This window comes from Anoplophora glabripennis, unplaced genomic scaffold, assembly GCF_000390285.2.
Source record: "Anoplophora glabripennis isolate ALB-LARVAE unplaced genomic scaffold, Agla_2.0 scaffold40, whole genome shotgun sequence".
In the NCBI taxonomy this organism is placed as follows: domain Eukaryota; kingdom Metazoa; phylum Arthropoda; class Insecta; order Coleoptera; family Cerambycidae; genus Anoplophora; species Anoplophora glabripennis.
In genome coordinates, this window is record NW_019416268.1 from 1,927,176 (window position 1) to 1,943,276 (window position 16,101).

The window sequence follows — 16,101 nt, forward strand, 5'->3', positions numbered from 1 at the left end:
ATACGAGCAGGATGGATTCGTCAGGGGTTTCTACCTCGTGCAGGTTGTTTCCCCTGCTTTTGAGTACGCGGACAATTTTTTGATTCTCCGTAGGGAGAGAATCGTCATCTTGTAGTGCTTCTATGAGCACCTGCTTTCTTACTGATGATCTTGACATTTCTGAAAGAGATTTGAAATGATACAGCTAATTTAATCCATTTCATATCTTATACTTTGTAAGGTGGATAAATTGTAAATTAAGCAATATGTGTCACCACTTCCACTCTAAATGTTTCCCCATGAAAATGATTGTAATGTTTTATTCCGCAAATTCAAATATTTTTAATCCATTCAATACTTATTCCCTATATCAGAATACATTTTTGTATCTATGTAGAAAAGAAATAGTGCACATTAAAATCAAGTTTTTTAGATTTCATCAAAGGCTGCTAGGCTTTCGAATAGGTATCAAATTATTTCACCTTATTAATGTAACTTTGACACACAAAGCAGACAACAATGACAATGAGTAATAATTTACAGTTGCTTTAATTTAAATTCAAAACAAACTAAGTGTGAAACAGACTTCATTTAATACTCTTCTAATGATGAACAATTAATTAATTAAAAGTGATGTTGCACCTAGCGAAAAAAGTCCATTACAGTATGTTCAAATTTCTATAATTTGGTAATACTAGTTTCTGAAGTTAAAAAATACATGTCAAAATTATGAATGTCATACAATCCATCAAAAACATCTACAATGGTCCCTTTACCCAATATCTCAGAGCTTCGGAAAAAATCGGGGATGTAGTCTACGAACAAAGTAAATTAGTGGACATTCTATTTATCTTGGAGATAAATTTGCTTTCCATCATCCATAAATATAAGAAACCCGTCCATGAACGAGACCAGAACATTCTTATTCAACCAATTTCCTTACAACTTCGAAGAATAAGAAAAATGAAGGACAAGTACTTATCGTCTCCATACATCTCACATTTGACATTAGTTAACGAAACCGTGAACATTTTTGAATGGACGAAGCAATCAAACGTCGAGGAATTTATAGGACAGATAAAAAATAATATTACCCCACATTTGAGTAAGATAAAAAATGAGTTGTTAAAGTTAGACACAAAACACATTCGATGGGTATATTTTTGGAATGCCTGGTTAGATAGTATGTCGAAATATTTTATCGATTTCTATAAGGACGGTTTGAATTGGGGTGGAAGTGAAGAGTTACCTACTTATTTACTGGGTGACATGCCGGGAATATACAGGAAAATGGAACACCTCAAGCTTTTCCAGGAGATAAATCAAGGGGAAAACATAATTCGGATCTTGAGGCAGACTCATGTCAATAACAATGAGGTAGAAGAAGAGAGATGAAATTATTACATTTAAAAAATTATTTTCAACATCAAAACTTAAGCTGATATCTTGAAAACAAATAAAATTTCTAAAATAATATTTGGATCATATTTATCATTTCCTCCGGGATACTTGATTTTCTTAGGAAAGAAATATCACCTAAGTAATTTTTTTGCGAATTCATAAGTATATAATTTAAATCAGGGTTTGATTAAAATCTTGACATTTTTTAAAAAATTACCATTTTTATTTTGAAGAAGTCGGTCATAAAGAATACGTATTTAAATATGAGGAAAAAAACAAAAAACAAAAATTAAAAATCATGATTTAAAAAAATTCGATTTTTATTTTAATTTTTTTTTTCATAATTTTAGTAAACCCTTTAATAAATAAAATTTCCTTAACTCGGCCGTATCAGTCATTCATTGAATACTAATATTTTTATACCTTGAACATTTCTTTTTGCAATTAAATTTCTCATTGGCAAAGCATTGTCCAGTATTTTAAATTGACCGTTTAAACAATAAAATAATTAAAGAATTTTCTATCGCAGAGAGAAAAACACCAAATATATTCACCTTTTCTTTTCCGATCGCCTATCGCCCCACCACATGTAGTCTCCTCCAGCTTTGTCTATAGCTTCGTAAATATTCAACGCCTCTCCATTTTCAATACCGTAACCCTTAGATAAACCAAGGGGATTCGAAGGTGTTATGCAATCCTGTTTTGACTCCTTCCTCAAAACTTTATCAACTTCGACAGAGCTAAAAAACGCAACTGACTGAGGAAGATCATTTAAGCCTAGCCGATAGGAGCAGAATGACCTTGTCAGTAAATTTGTGACATGCAGAGCTAGAGCTGCCTGGTACTTGTACGGTTCCGGTACCAAATAACGAACTTCGTCGTGAAAGCTAAGGCAAAACCGTATATTGTCGCCTAAAATCCATTTCATACAAACTAACATCAGGTGTAAAAAGTCCACTGCTCCACTTTGCACCACCCAATTTACTCTCGTCGGCAAATACCTATCTTCCGCCATGGTTTTTGGATCTAGGGCTCTGCTGAGTCTGCCTTTCAGAAAAGGCGTGCATGGCTCTTCGCTGTTAGCGATCTCTTCAAGGCGGTTGAACATAGCCGACTCGGTACCCCCCACCCATTTAGATCTGAGAAACATTTCGTCTACCGTTTTCCCACAAGCCTTGGCGGTTTCGAAAGCCTGCCACTTCGTGTAGGGCTGATCAGCAAATTCTTGCAGATATTCCTGTTTCAAGAAAAACACTTTCCTTCCCTTCGTTAGAGTGAACATCTTCTTAGCTTTGCTTCTAGCTTCCGTTTCGGACATACTGGGGTTGAATTGTTTCAATAAACGTTCGGCAAAATGTTGCCCTGCACCATATATTCTGGCATAATTTATAACTTTGGCGTGGTCTCTGCTTATTCCGACTGCTTTGGCCGTCACACTGTGCATATCCGTACCAGCGGTCTTACTTCCGCTGAGTGTCATCCAACCCAAGGGAGTGGATCCGTGCATTTTCGCGTGGTGTGCATCTCCCAGGACAGAAGCGATCCAGAGCTCCTGAGAATCCACGTCAGCCCCTACAATGTTGTATCCAGGAGGTGCTTGCACCATCGCACGGAGTTCTGACCCTATCCTGTCCTTGTTAGCATTGGAAGCCGTCATCCATGTGGGTTCGACAGCTCTTCGTGTCAAAGTGCCGCACATAACAATTTGAGGCAGGATTGCACCATAAGTGTCACCTTTAAAGAAAATTTCTACTCAGCAAGGGACTGGGTTAATTTGATATTAATTATGTACAAGTTCTATTACTTTTTTTTATTTGACAGATGCAAAGGGTATTCCAGGAAGAAGAGTACAAACTTTAAGGGGACAATCTTCAGCAAAGCAAAAAAAAATACCAATGTCTTACATATGGCAGGTCAGCCTAATGCATGACATTAATGTATATGACTGTTTCTGCAAACTTTTTAAATACTAATATTGTGAGGCTTTGCAGACTACATGCCATGTCCAGCATTTAATTAGAGCTGACACTTTTAGTAAGCAGTAGTAAGATTTGTTAGCAGAACTTCAACATAGACTGGTTTCGAATTTATTAGTTCTAGTGAGACGTGCGATGACCAACAAACATTGACCTAGTAGTTTTTAAGGTCTATGCCAACAAACAATTTAGCTACGCCTTGATGTATATCTATCGATATGTTTTATTATGAGTGAGATTTAACCTCAAGATTAGTAGGTCTCTTTGTGAATAGGTACAAAGTAACTTTTGTGCCAGTAGGCATAGCATTTAAGATATGACATATATTCTGTAGGTTATATCCCACCCATATCTGTATATTTCACTCAAAAGGTTTCAAATAAATACATTTTCTTATGGTGCATTTAAATTAGAGTGAACAGAAGCAAACGGACGAATTCGTTTACTTAGTGTAATTTACATGGAGAACAAAACGGGAGCGAACAAACTTGTTGGTGTTTGTGGTTTCTGCATGTTCCAATACCTGTCGGTAAATCAGTGAATCATCAAAGGAAATCGGTGCTCAATGTAGACAGTGTAGTTAGTAGCAAGCGTATTCACGAATGGCTGTGCATTTACCAAACTTAATTGCTTTTTTGAAACTTGTATAGTTTCTAGAAATGCTGGGACTTATCAAATGCAACAAAAATTCAAAATCTTCCATAGACAGTCTACAGAAATTTGTAACTTGGCCCAAATTGTAACTTGTTAAATGCGTTAACAAAGCTTCACCTCCCGTTTTGCTTCTTTTTTTTAACAAATTAGAACACCATACTTGCTTCTTTTTTTCTGGAATGTCCTGCAATAACTATAAAACTAGCGGCGCTAATTATTATTATACCCTCATCTGTAACCGAAATCCGACATTGCGAACGGATCATCGACGATTGCGAAAGTTCGCTATAATTTACATGCACCTTTAGATTTTAGAGTAAATTACAGAATAATTACCATGTTTTCTTTTGTTTTACAATAAAAAGTTTGACAAAAGAATTTTTATTGATTGGATTACACAAAAAAATATCTAAATATGAACAAGGTAGATACTTCAAAATAATAAATAAATAAAACTTAAACAAATAGATGTAAACACAGTTTACGTTTGCTATAATATGAATACATTAAAAATAAAAGTTTGAAAGAACCATTTCCTATTTGAAAATTACTATTTTTTTAATTTTTTTTATTACTTTACCTGAAGTTTCAAGCGTTTTAATTACATTTTATGTCTCAATTAATTTGTGGGAAAACAATGTTAAGCAATGTTTACATATTTTTTTTATGTTTAATGAGTTTATGTTTATTTGTTATTATTTTTATAAATCAACCTCATTCAGATTTAGCTATTTCTTCAAACCTACTACTTAATTAAAATTCTTTTGAAAAATTAAAATTTCTTTTGTAGAACAAAAAGAAAATATATCAAGAAATTCAATTTATTTTGTGATATAAAGAAATAGGAAAATTTTACAAGACTGATTTTTTCCAAAATGTTTTGTTTCAGCAAGTTCTCTAGTAATATTTCAAAGAAAGTCTTGGGCATATAATTTGAGGTTTAGGCTCGGTAACTGAAATACAAAATTATAGTAAGTATTTGTATATAAATATCAAGTAATGTACAGTAAAATAGCTACTACTATAATAAATTTCATAAAGCTTTTATTAAACATTACCAAAATATAAAAAATATGTTTTTTTTTAATTGGAAGCTCTATATGTAAGAAATGTATTTCGGGCTATGATTCATGGTTCATATAAACTTATTTTAACTGTTTTTTTCCCTGAGGAATGTTCCGTTAAAGTTTGTGCACTTTCTAAAACCTGTAACTTTATATTACCATTTTTTTTAATATGATATAGGTGGGACACCATACTCCTACAATCAAAAAAAGAGGGTTTAGACCAACTTACCTATGTACATACAAGGGTGAACACCTACCAAGATATATTCCACTGAAAGTGGCCCTCAATACAATATTTTTTAACATTGCACAAAAACTGTTTTAGGTATACTGATTCGGTATGTTTATGTTGTTTATTTGAAAGTACTACATTTCCTTAATATATAAGAAAATAATGTACAATATTGGTTTTAAAGATTTTTTGTTTCTTGTGAAATTTTTAAATTTAGAATGATTTGAAACGTTGTACCACGTTTAGTAGAACGTATGTCGGTAGACTTGACTTATATGGGTAAGTTCGTATAAATCATCTTATCCTGATCCTCAAAATATATGGCTGAGATGTGTGTGTCCCAACCTGTACGGGATGCCCTGTCCCTGTATATATTTTTGTAATTAAACAATGGGTTGTGGAATTAGTAATGTCCGTTCTTTTCAAAGAGCGACTCCAAAAATTTCCCATTTTGGCAAACTCGTAATTCGTTAATAATTTTGTGCTAAGTTATTGTATATCATTAGAACGTGTTACTGAGAAAGTTCCAAGATGAGTTCGGCTTTGGTTTTGGAGATATGAGTGATACATGTCAAAATACTCGTGTCTTATGTATCGAGCATATCACTTTAAACTTTTAAGATTCACTGTTTTTTAGATCGTCAAGATCAAGGTGGCTACTTAGGTTTTCGGGGTCGCTGATTACGAATCTAACAATCTAATACCACGGGGGGATGATAAGTGGTGCATTTGCCTGCAAGAGAGTCATGCTTGAAAAAATATAAAGGTTTGCACAACTAGCCGCCCGAGCACTTTTCACTTGGAGTTCCAGCGAGTATCTCTGAAGTACCCTGATTACTCTTTCTCCTCTAATAGTATAATTAGACTTAGGTATTTTTGCCTACAGGCTTTGATTTAATTAAACTGTTTTTTCTTCTATTCAACCTATTTGGTCAATATTTTTAGATTATTTCCACTCTGAAATTATTTCAGAAAAATGGCTTCTTCTATAACTTGTCTCGGTTGTAAAATTCAAAAAAGATCAAAAAATGAAAAATTTTTTAGTGCCAACATTCTGACTTTATTGACTATTAGTAATTTATGAACGAAGTATAACCCAAAAAGACGAAGACTTGATAGCATTGCATTGATTTTGACCGTTAGCTTGGATTCATCATTTTGAATTTTGCAAATCTGATCTTGGATTCATAATCAGCGACCCCGAAAACCCCTGTATACCCAATTTGGTCGAATTTGGTTCAATTTCAAAAATTTTGTCCGCCATATTGGATCCGCCATTTTGAATTTTGAAATTCTGACTTCAGATTCATAATCAGCAACTCCAAAAACCTAAGTAACCACCTGACCTTGATGATAGACCATCTAAAATACAGTGAATCTTAAAGCTGAACTCATCTTCGAACTTTCTCAGTAACACGTTCTAATGATATACAAACTTAACACAAAATTTTTAACGAATTACAAGTTTGCCAAAATGGGCGATTTTCGGACTGTTTTTGGAGTCGCTCTTTAAAAGTTCATATACAAATTAAGTAAGTACACTGTCTAATTGACACGTTATTTGTAAAAGGACTTATTGCTCTATCAGATTGCGTTTTTGAAATGAAATGTCAAATTGATAAAACTGATACTACTTAATCCCCAACGCAATATTTTAATTAATAGATAAATCAATTTTGAAAATATAAGTACATAATTATTACCAAATATAAAAACTATCCATATGAAAATATTAACCTTTTTTTTGCAGCTCTTTTGGCAAGTTTGCTTTATCCAACCAGACCACCATCTGATCCAGTATTCGATTCCTGTTATTCCTCCAATAAGATAACTGTTTCGCTATTTCCATAACCTTCTCAGCGCTTTCGGTATCACCTCCCAATACGTTATCAGCAAATTTACTTAAAAAATCCTTCGCCAGTGGATTTCCCACATTATGAGAAGGCCCATCTTTATGGGGTAACTTGAAAAACCAACAGCAATCTTCAACTACGGTATTACACCAAATTCCTGACCCTTTATACAAATCTTGTGCTTTGTTCTGTTTTAACCTGGCATAGTACTCTTTTTTCATCAAGTGTTCTTCTACTGACTTCTGAATGTTATGAAGCACTTCTGAGCTGTTGCTTCCATCTTTACTTGGTAAAAGTGGACACTTTTCTATCAGCTGTTTCAAAGGTACTTTTCTTGGTACATCAACATCGTCTGTAAAAGGTACCAAAAATCCCCAGCCCTTTCCTCTGATATAATGCAAGGGGTAACCTTCCCAAGTCAACGAAAGTAATTTCGGTGTTATTTGCATTGAAGTGCTAATTAAAGTAGGCCTTGGAACCCAACCAGGGCTTGAATCAGGTTTTGGGCAAAGTTTTCTGTACCAGTTCGGATAACCCGGCAATGGCGTATTACTAGGTACACATTCTTTGCTATCACATTTAAACTTTTCTTCCAGAGGATCAACTCCCTCATTTTCATCATTGTTGACCTTAACAGTTTCTACCGTTTTCTCCTCTTGCTTAAGTTGCTTTTTCCTTGTTTTCAATTTGATGTCTTTTACCGTCCAGTCCTGGTCCCACATCCACAAATCTTCTTTATATTTTTCATTGTGCAGTAGCTGGCAGGCCTGATCTGCTCGACGGGCTAGCAAAAGTTTTCCTTCTCTTTCCAGATCTTCGTAAACCTGTTCGGACTCTTGTACATACCTAGGCCAGTTCGAGTTCACAGGCAAATATGCGGTGCTCAGTTCTAACATACCTAGTTTAGATCATTATGTTTTAAATTTACTGTTACAAAAAAGTATATAAAGCCATTAATCACAGTATCTGGGTGAAAATAATAGAAGTGTTTGTGTAGTTTCTCAATTTAGGTGACTTTTTTCAAGATATAAGGTGTTACGTTAAAACTTAAAAAATTATCTTTATTATTAAAGAAGTACTCAAGAAAACTTACAATTTAGCACGGAACTGATGTTTCAGCCAAGAAATAGTTAACTGCTCATTAAAATAAATTTAAAAACCGACATGTTTTATCAGTATTTAGGAAAATTACAAAGAATTTGTTTTATTTTCTATACATTCTATTTTCTGGTAGTTTTAATAATCAAGGATACTCTATTACATATTTTGGGGCAATCAACCTTATTTCCGTTTAAAAATTTTACTACTACTACTACTAATGAAAAAACCATGTGTATTTTAAAAATGGGAAACGGCAAAAGTCCCATTATTCATCTTCATCTAAATAAATGAGATTATTGGCTTGACGTAATTTTTTGTAACAGACTGTACACTAATTTGAACTAATACTTGTGCAGAATGCGTTCATTAAGACTTTTAAAATGAAACAAATAGCACACTTCCATTTATTAATTTAAATAATTTATTCTATATACCTGCCAGTGTGACCGGATGCGGAAACCTTTCTAAAAACATAGGAAACAATTCCTTCAAGATCTCGTACGTAGCAATAACATCACCTGCACAATATGTCATTACTTGTTGAAAATTCTCTTTTACATCAGACATGGTACCCTCGACAAAAATATCTCTGCTCGTCTTAGTTATGCTTTTGCCGCAATACAACTTGTAAACATCAACTAGATTATTTAGAGAACTGCAATTTTTCCAATCCTCATCCTCCTCAATAAATTTTTGAGATTTCAAAACTGCCCGTTGGTAACTGGTTACGCCACCAACACATATATGTAAACTCATAGTATCTATGAATCTTGTACCTGTTCTTTTCAACCAATACTGCTCCTTAATTCTCGCTCTGTCAAAGCAAACATTATGTCCAATGATAACTTTCGGTTTGATCTGATATTCCGTCAGATTCAAACCAGTGTCACCGGGACTACTCTCCATAGGAATAAAAGCAGATAAAGGATACTCATGATGTGTTACTGGTTTATAAGTACCGTCTCTCACAGATGGACTAACCCAAGCATACCAGGCTTTATTACTTACAGCTGTTGCTAGTGTAGGAGCTTTACCTGCCATCATACATACCTAAAGATAAATACTGTAAATGCTTATCAAATTCATATCGGAAGTGGTACACATACCTCAACATCAAAAACTAGAGCTTCCTCCAAAGGATATGGTACTTTCTCAGGGTCTAAACCTGGTGCATATCTTGTCCAACCATTTTGCATGAGCCATTTTTCGGGCGCTTTTGGTAAATTTTCAAGTAATTGGGATACTAAATCTCGATACGGTAGTACCTGCTCCTCCCCAATTATTTTAAAATGTTCTTCAATATTTTTTCCATGTAACGGAGGAATTTTGAGGTTAACATCTTTTTGAAGATCTTTATCACTGCTGCACATGTTGTGTTTCAATAACTCTTTTTGACATTGTTCTATGGTTTGAACATTGCAAGTATCTTTGTATCCTTCAATAAAAATTTGGTCATATACTGCTTTTGAGAGCATCTGTATATCTAGTCTATTTTTTCGAGGGCCAAGAGTTTTTTCTACATATGGTAACTGAGATTCTGATTGCTTCATTTTTATTCGTTTTTTCGCTGGGTTTGGCAAATATACTTTGGTTGTAGAATTAGGGATGATACCTTGGTATATTCTTCTGTTAAATACATGATACAATAAAGTGCGAATTTTGTGTGAAAATTTTCTAAGGTGAATCATATTTGGTGTGATTTTTTCTATATACCGAGTAGTAAAATTCTTTAAAAATGCATTTGCTAACATATGCTATGCTTATTAGGTGTAATAAATTTCCAAACTGCTAAATGGAATACAATATTACTACTTAAGGATATTAAAAATTAATTAAACTTACCTTTAATTTAAGTTACTAGTTTTGCACAAATATGAAATGCACGTGAATTAACACTTGTATTCACAAAAACATTTAAAAAGTAGGTGCTAAAAGACCTAACCTTAAATTTAAATAACAAAATAAAAAATGTGATACCAAAACCAAACGCAAGGAAATACCGCTCTTCTTCTTCTTACAGTTTACCCATATGAGTAAATATTTAGTTACTCATATCAATTTACCACCGTAATGACTTCGTTCTTTGCCCATTGTCTCTGTTCTGTGGTCATCCCTCACTGACCGATAAAGCAGTGAACTATATTTCCTATAGAAACAACTTAGTTCTTAGTTCCAAATTCCTTCACTAGTTTCCTTTTCCGTTTGTCAACGCTTGACAGTAGACAGGTTAGTAAAACCTTATTATTTTTATATTGTTTTCACTAAAAATCAATTGCCAAACAATATCATAAAATAATTCTTATGTCCAAACTATTCTTCTCGACAATTTGATGCATATGGTTTCAGTTTAATCAAACAATAAAAACATTACCGCATGGTGTGTGTCGGCCATAGTCAAACGCACATTTTTTAGTTTCATATTCTTAATCTGTTTACTTATTTCAGAAAAATGCCTTCTGTGACACTTAAAGACGTCGATCAACACAAATTTGTGAAAGCCTTTGCTATCTTCCTAAAAAAGTAAGTATTTCGAAACATTGTGTACAAAATTTATAGGTTACATTGTTAATTTCTGAAATATTCTTTGATGAAAGAGACAAAGTTCATGAATTTGGAAATATTTTGAAATCTGCATCGTGAATTAAACGACCTTAAACATATAGAAAGAATGTTTACATGGTTTATTAAATATTGTTATTTTTATGTACTTTTAGGAGTGGTAAACTACGTGTGCCTGAATGGATCGACATCGTAAAAACCTCCCGTGCTAAAGAATTAGCACCCTATGATCCCGATTGGTACTATGTCAGGTGTGCCGCTATTGCCAGACATATTTACATTCGTTCCCCCGTTGGAGTAGGCTCCGTTACCAAAATTTTTGGTAGTCGCAAACGCAATGGCACCAAACCCTCTCATTTCTGCAGGTCAGCCGGGAGCATTGCTCGCAAGTCCTTACAGAGTCTAGAAGCCCTGAAGCTTATTGAAAAGTCTCCCGATGGCGGAAGGAAGCTTACCCAACAAGGTAGGAGGGACTTGGATCGTATCGCGGCTCAAGTGAAAGCTAAGGAGCGTAAAGCACTTAAGGCTTCAGCAATTCTGACTCTGTAAATGTATTAACTTTAATTAAAAATTTTAATATTTCCTCGTTTTCTTTCACTGTTCCACTACAAATAAAAAATTGATTTTATTTTTCAAAAAATAATTTGTTTTAACATCACACTGGATAAAACAAAAATAGCTACTAGAGGAAAATCTACATTTTATTGGGATTGTTTCTTGACTTAAACTTGATAGCTTTATAATAGAAGAAAACCTGAGAGGTAATAATAAAAATATATATGTAAAAAAATAAATTAGAATGGTTAAAAATCTTTTTCTATCTATATCTAATACAAATTGTATTAGAATAAAAAATTGGAAAAAAAAATTAAGTGGTTCAAATTTCTCTTGTAATTTTTTTTAATGCCGGCCATAAGTTTCATTACCATTTCTTTTGTTTATATTTTGCTAAGTTGTGAAGAAAGATTTGAAGAAAAATAATACTGACCGATGAGTCACTCCAAATTGTTACTAACAGTAACATACCTACTGCACTTGGAAGGGAGTAAATGATGATCGTTGCTGAAAGACTAAATGTCATAAAAATGTGATTAAATATTTTAATAGAGGAGCAGAAATAGTTTTCCGATAAATATGGAAAATGATAAAATCAAAAATCTCTTAAAATATATCATTAACAATTTTAAATTCGTATGAATGACAAATTATGATCTTTCCTAATTAATATGTTGTTAAAATCCAATTTTTAGATTGATTCTGAGCACTTAGTCCAGAAATTATTTAGATTTATAGGAATTAAAAGAAATGCAGTTTTTTTTTGTAAAGTATGTATATATTGCGGGCTTACATGTTTTGTATATTACATATTGTGCAAACAAGTATACAATTTGACTAGAAAATGTAAAATGAGTCCTATCTTAAAAATTTGTTACTGCGTGGGACAGTTCTATTTAATTCTTTATAGCCTAGATGTTTTCTTCCTCTTAAGAGCAAACCCACAACTAATAATAAAAAACATATTCTATAGAAAAGTGAAATTAACTTATTTTGTTGGCGAATGAAAAAATTATAATTGTTTCAAGGAAAAAATCTGATGCAGTTTTACGTTAGGAATAATGGATTTTTTTATTTCATAAACAAGAAAACTGGTCGAAATTATACCTAGCACTGAGTGAATTGTGTAGGAAAGGGTGGCTCACTATTATTCTATAGGCCTCGGCAATAAATAGAACTAATCCACAATTGTATAAATTGTAATCCGATCCAAGTATACAAACGGGCATTTGTTCAACTGTAATTTTACAGAGAACAAAATATATTGAACCATTTATGAGTTTATATGCCTAAATGTTTGGCACTATGTTGTACTAGCTTAATTGGCAAATTCTATTCATAAAATTCAGCAATGTTAAAGACGGAGGATACAATAAGTTGAAATTTATTTCTATTTTAATAAATATTTGATATTTCGCAACTTTTGATATATTTTTAATATTTTAGGTAATCAAATATGTATTTCTATCCAAAAATCTACAGCAGCAGTCACTTTCAGTCATACAGATGTCCCAAAAAAAAACGAACCGAAAAAAACTTCATATAATTAATGATAGTTCTTTAATTCCTTTTTATAAATAATATTTATTGACTTTTGTGTTTGTGTCTCCTTGCACATCCGAAATTTATTGTTGCATAGATTTTTTGAATAGATAATGAGATCTAAAATGATCGAAGCACTTAAATTCTAATAGCATGAATATTCTGCATAAATTTCTTCTGTTTATACAAAAACAACTGTCAACAATTTTTGCTTTGTCCTATCCGCACCTTTCAGGCACAAAAAATATATAATTTAGGATAAAATTAAGTACATCATAGAGACTACATCGAAAACGTAATATCACATCTAGAACTTTCAGTCAAAATCTTTCAACATCACATATAAGGCAAGGGTATAGTCAGTTTAAGAAATACACAGGAAAACATTAATAATCGAACCTACATTTCTAAAGGGAAATTATTTTTCTATTTAAAATATGATAAATAATAAAATTTTTAAAAATAATTGTGGAATTAATTTTTCAGGGTTTAGTTGTCTATATTCCAATATAATTATCAACAATTTTGGAGGGAAGAGAATATATTTTGAAAAGGGCAAAACATTCATTATTTTATAGTTTTTTGTGGAAAATTGGTGAAAAGTTGCCCATTGTACAGAGTATCTACTCTAACTCAGCAGTCAATTCATAAATTGCAGACATTTATCTGCTTAAAAAAATTTGTAATTTTCTTCACTAAAAATGAACCCCAATTTCAAAGTTGATTTTCTCTCGAACAACTAATCTAGTTTTCACAATTGTTTTTAGGTGAGAAGTTTTTTTTTCTCCAAAATTTGAAAACCCTCTAGGGCAAAACCCTGGGGTTCCACACAACCTCTATGGGGGTTCCGCGACTGATTGTCAGTCAAAAATTTAAAATTTTATTATCGATAATTAAAAAATTAAAAAAAATTATACACTTCAGTTTTTCTTTTTATACCTAAGTACAAGCGTATAAGTTACTATAAGAGCACGCTCTTTATGCAAGTGCAAGTAAGTCGGCTTATAACTTATAAGCTGGCACAGCATTCTTCGTGGTTACGTCGTCTTTTTCTTGATTTTTGGCTAGAGATTTATAAGGAATATCCTGAAATTGCTGACCAGGCAATCAATGTATTAAAGCCTTTTGCAACTACGTAGATACCTGTGCGAAAAATCATTTTCCATGTACGTAGCGACAAAAACAAACTATTAATGCTTAATGCAAAATTTGAAAAGCAATTGCAACTTACGACAGTAGCACCTGATTTCAACATGTTATGTAAAAATATTCAAGCACATCCTAGTTTTTGATTATATTTACTCTTTTTTTAATTAGGCACCCAATAAATACCTATTTATAAAGTCTTACTTTAATTTTTACTCAGTGGAATATTTATTTTGTTAATCGTAGTATTTATAAATATATTAAATAATCAGTAAAAAATGTGTCCGAAAACTTTTTTAGATGTAGGGGTTCCTCAAAAAAATCAAAATATTGGCGGGGTTCCACAAGTCGTAAAAATTTGAAGACCGCTGTTCTAGGGTGTGCTATTTTTTTTAAAAATGCTTACTCCAGTTTTGCTATAGTCCCATTTTTTGTGTCACTTAAGCTTATGGAATTACTGTAAAAATTTTAAAATGTCATACATAAACATAAAAGTAATAACTAGGTTGTCACTTCTGTGCATAATATAGCATGAAATGGGGCCTACAAGGTTTCCATTGCGGACTGTTCTTTGTATTACATTTAGCATGTTCAGTGTCTTTCCATTCTTCTGGGCTGCTACATTTAAAGAGATTTAAAAATTACTTATTCGAGCTATGCCTTTTAACTTAATAAATAAAGTATTAAACGTTTTCCTGATTCGCACTGTGGTTGAATAGAAATATAAAAAATCTAAGTTGATTTGAACTATTTGAAAACACTTATAGAGCCCTTTAAAATTAGGATAAGGCAAACTCAAGTTACGGCATTTTAAAATAGTGTACATGTTTTCCATATTACTTTGTCTATGAAAAAAAAAAAAAATAGGTTATAAAGAACATATTTCCAACCTACACTGTATGATAAATTAATTATTTAATACTAGAGATGTGCCGCGGACATGTCCATCGGACATGCAGTAAAAAGTGGACATGTCTTGAGGGCCTTTCGATTTGGCAAAAATAGTAGCTATTGGTAGCTAACAGCAACTTAGTTACTCTGAACTGATATTAGTTGCTAATAGGTACTATTTTTGCCAAAACAAAAGCTCCCCTGAGGACACTTTTCAAGATTGAAAAGTTGTATGCGCATGCGCGGAATTATTTCTTGCATTTGTAATTCCCGTAAAAAATGTTTGAGGTTGGTACATGTAAGGATATTTATTTAGCCATTTTCTTGTAATTTCGTTGGGAATTGTTTAACTGAAACTGACATTTTAAAAATATAACCTCTTTTATATGTCCATATTTTATTATTTTCGGCAAAGTTAACGATTAGTAAATTTTAATTTAATATTTAATACTCAAATATTTTATAAATGACGTATGGCGCCAAAATCGACAGTTTGGTTATATCTTTCTGAGTAGAGTAAAAATCATTATAAATGTAACTTCTGTCAAAAACAATTTTTAAGAATTCCAGTAGGATGGAAAAACATTTAAATAAGCGTATTGGCTGTCCGAGGAAAATTAGAAACCAATTTATAAAAAAGTCTAAAGGTAGGTAATAAGTAAAATATATTGACACATATTCATTAGAATACAAGTAATATTTTGCTTTGTGTATCCTCAAGCAGTGACCTGTGAAAACATGAAGTCACTCATAAGTACCTTATTAGATTCAAGGTTAAAAGTACTTTTCCCGACATGTCCGTATATTTCATCGACATGTCTACAGACATGTCCGTAATCCACTTTTCCGAAAAGCGCCCATCTTTATTTAATACCAAGGCAAATAGGCCCCCTAGCAATGAAGTTAGGAACAAATTGTTTAGAAAAGATTAGGCTATAGTTTAATTCAAGGAGACATTCCATGTTTTACCTGGCGCACCCTTCAGGTCGTTATAAATATCGAAGAAAAAACGTATCCTATATTGCACGGTATATATGCCTAAAATTGAAATTTCAATAAAAATTTCCACCTTGACGTTGTTACTGAGAAATAAATCTGTGATTAAAACAAAATGCTCTTAACGAAAAAATCAGCTTTAAAATTGA

The 16,101-nt window shown here is 32.5% G+C and overlaps 2 protein-coding genes across 3 annotated transcripts; one reads left to right on the plus strand and one right to left on the minus strand.

Annotated features, from left to right (window-relative positions):
- Window positions 1-3: 3 nt before the first annotated feature.
- Window positions 4-10,230, minus strand: LOC108903270 (DNA polymerase subunit gamma-1, mitochondrial). 2 transcript variants are annotated; one of them, XM_018705387.1, is made up of 6 exons: window positions 10,106-10,230; window positions 9,370-10,048; window positions 8,698-9,313; window positions 7,047-8,060; window positions 1,935-3,114; window positions 4-159 (listed from the first exon to the last, which is right to left on the minus strand). In XM_018705387.1, exons 2-6 carry the CDS (start codon window positions 10,012-10,014, stop codon window positions 105-107), a joined length of 3,510 nt encoding a protein of 1,169 aa, XP_018560903.1. In that variant the 5' UTR covers window positions 10,015-10,048; window positions 10,106-10,230; the 3' UTR covers window positions 4-104. The 2 variants fall into 2 exon arrangements, with proteins under 2 accessions (XP_018560903.1, XP_018560902.1); XM_018705386.1 differs by having other exon boundaries at window positions 9,370-10,051.
- Window positions 10,231-10,423: 193 nt separating this feature from the next.
- LOC108903245 (40S ribosomal protein S19) lies at window positions 10,424-11,405 on the plus strand. Its single transcript, XM_018705344.1, has 3 exons — window positions 10,424-10,489; window positions 10,709-10,783; window positions 10,978-11,405. Exons 2-3 carry the CDS (start codon window positions 10,713-10,715, stop codon window positions 11,369-11,371), a joined length of 465 nt encoding a protein of 154 aa, XP_018560860.1. The 5' UTR covers window positions 10,424-10,489; window positions 10,709-10,712; the 3' UTR covers window positions 11,372-11,405.
- Window positions 11,406-16,101: the final 4,696 nt, after the last annotated feature.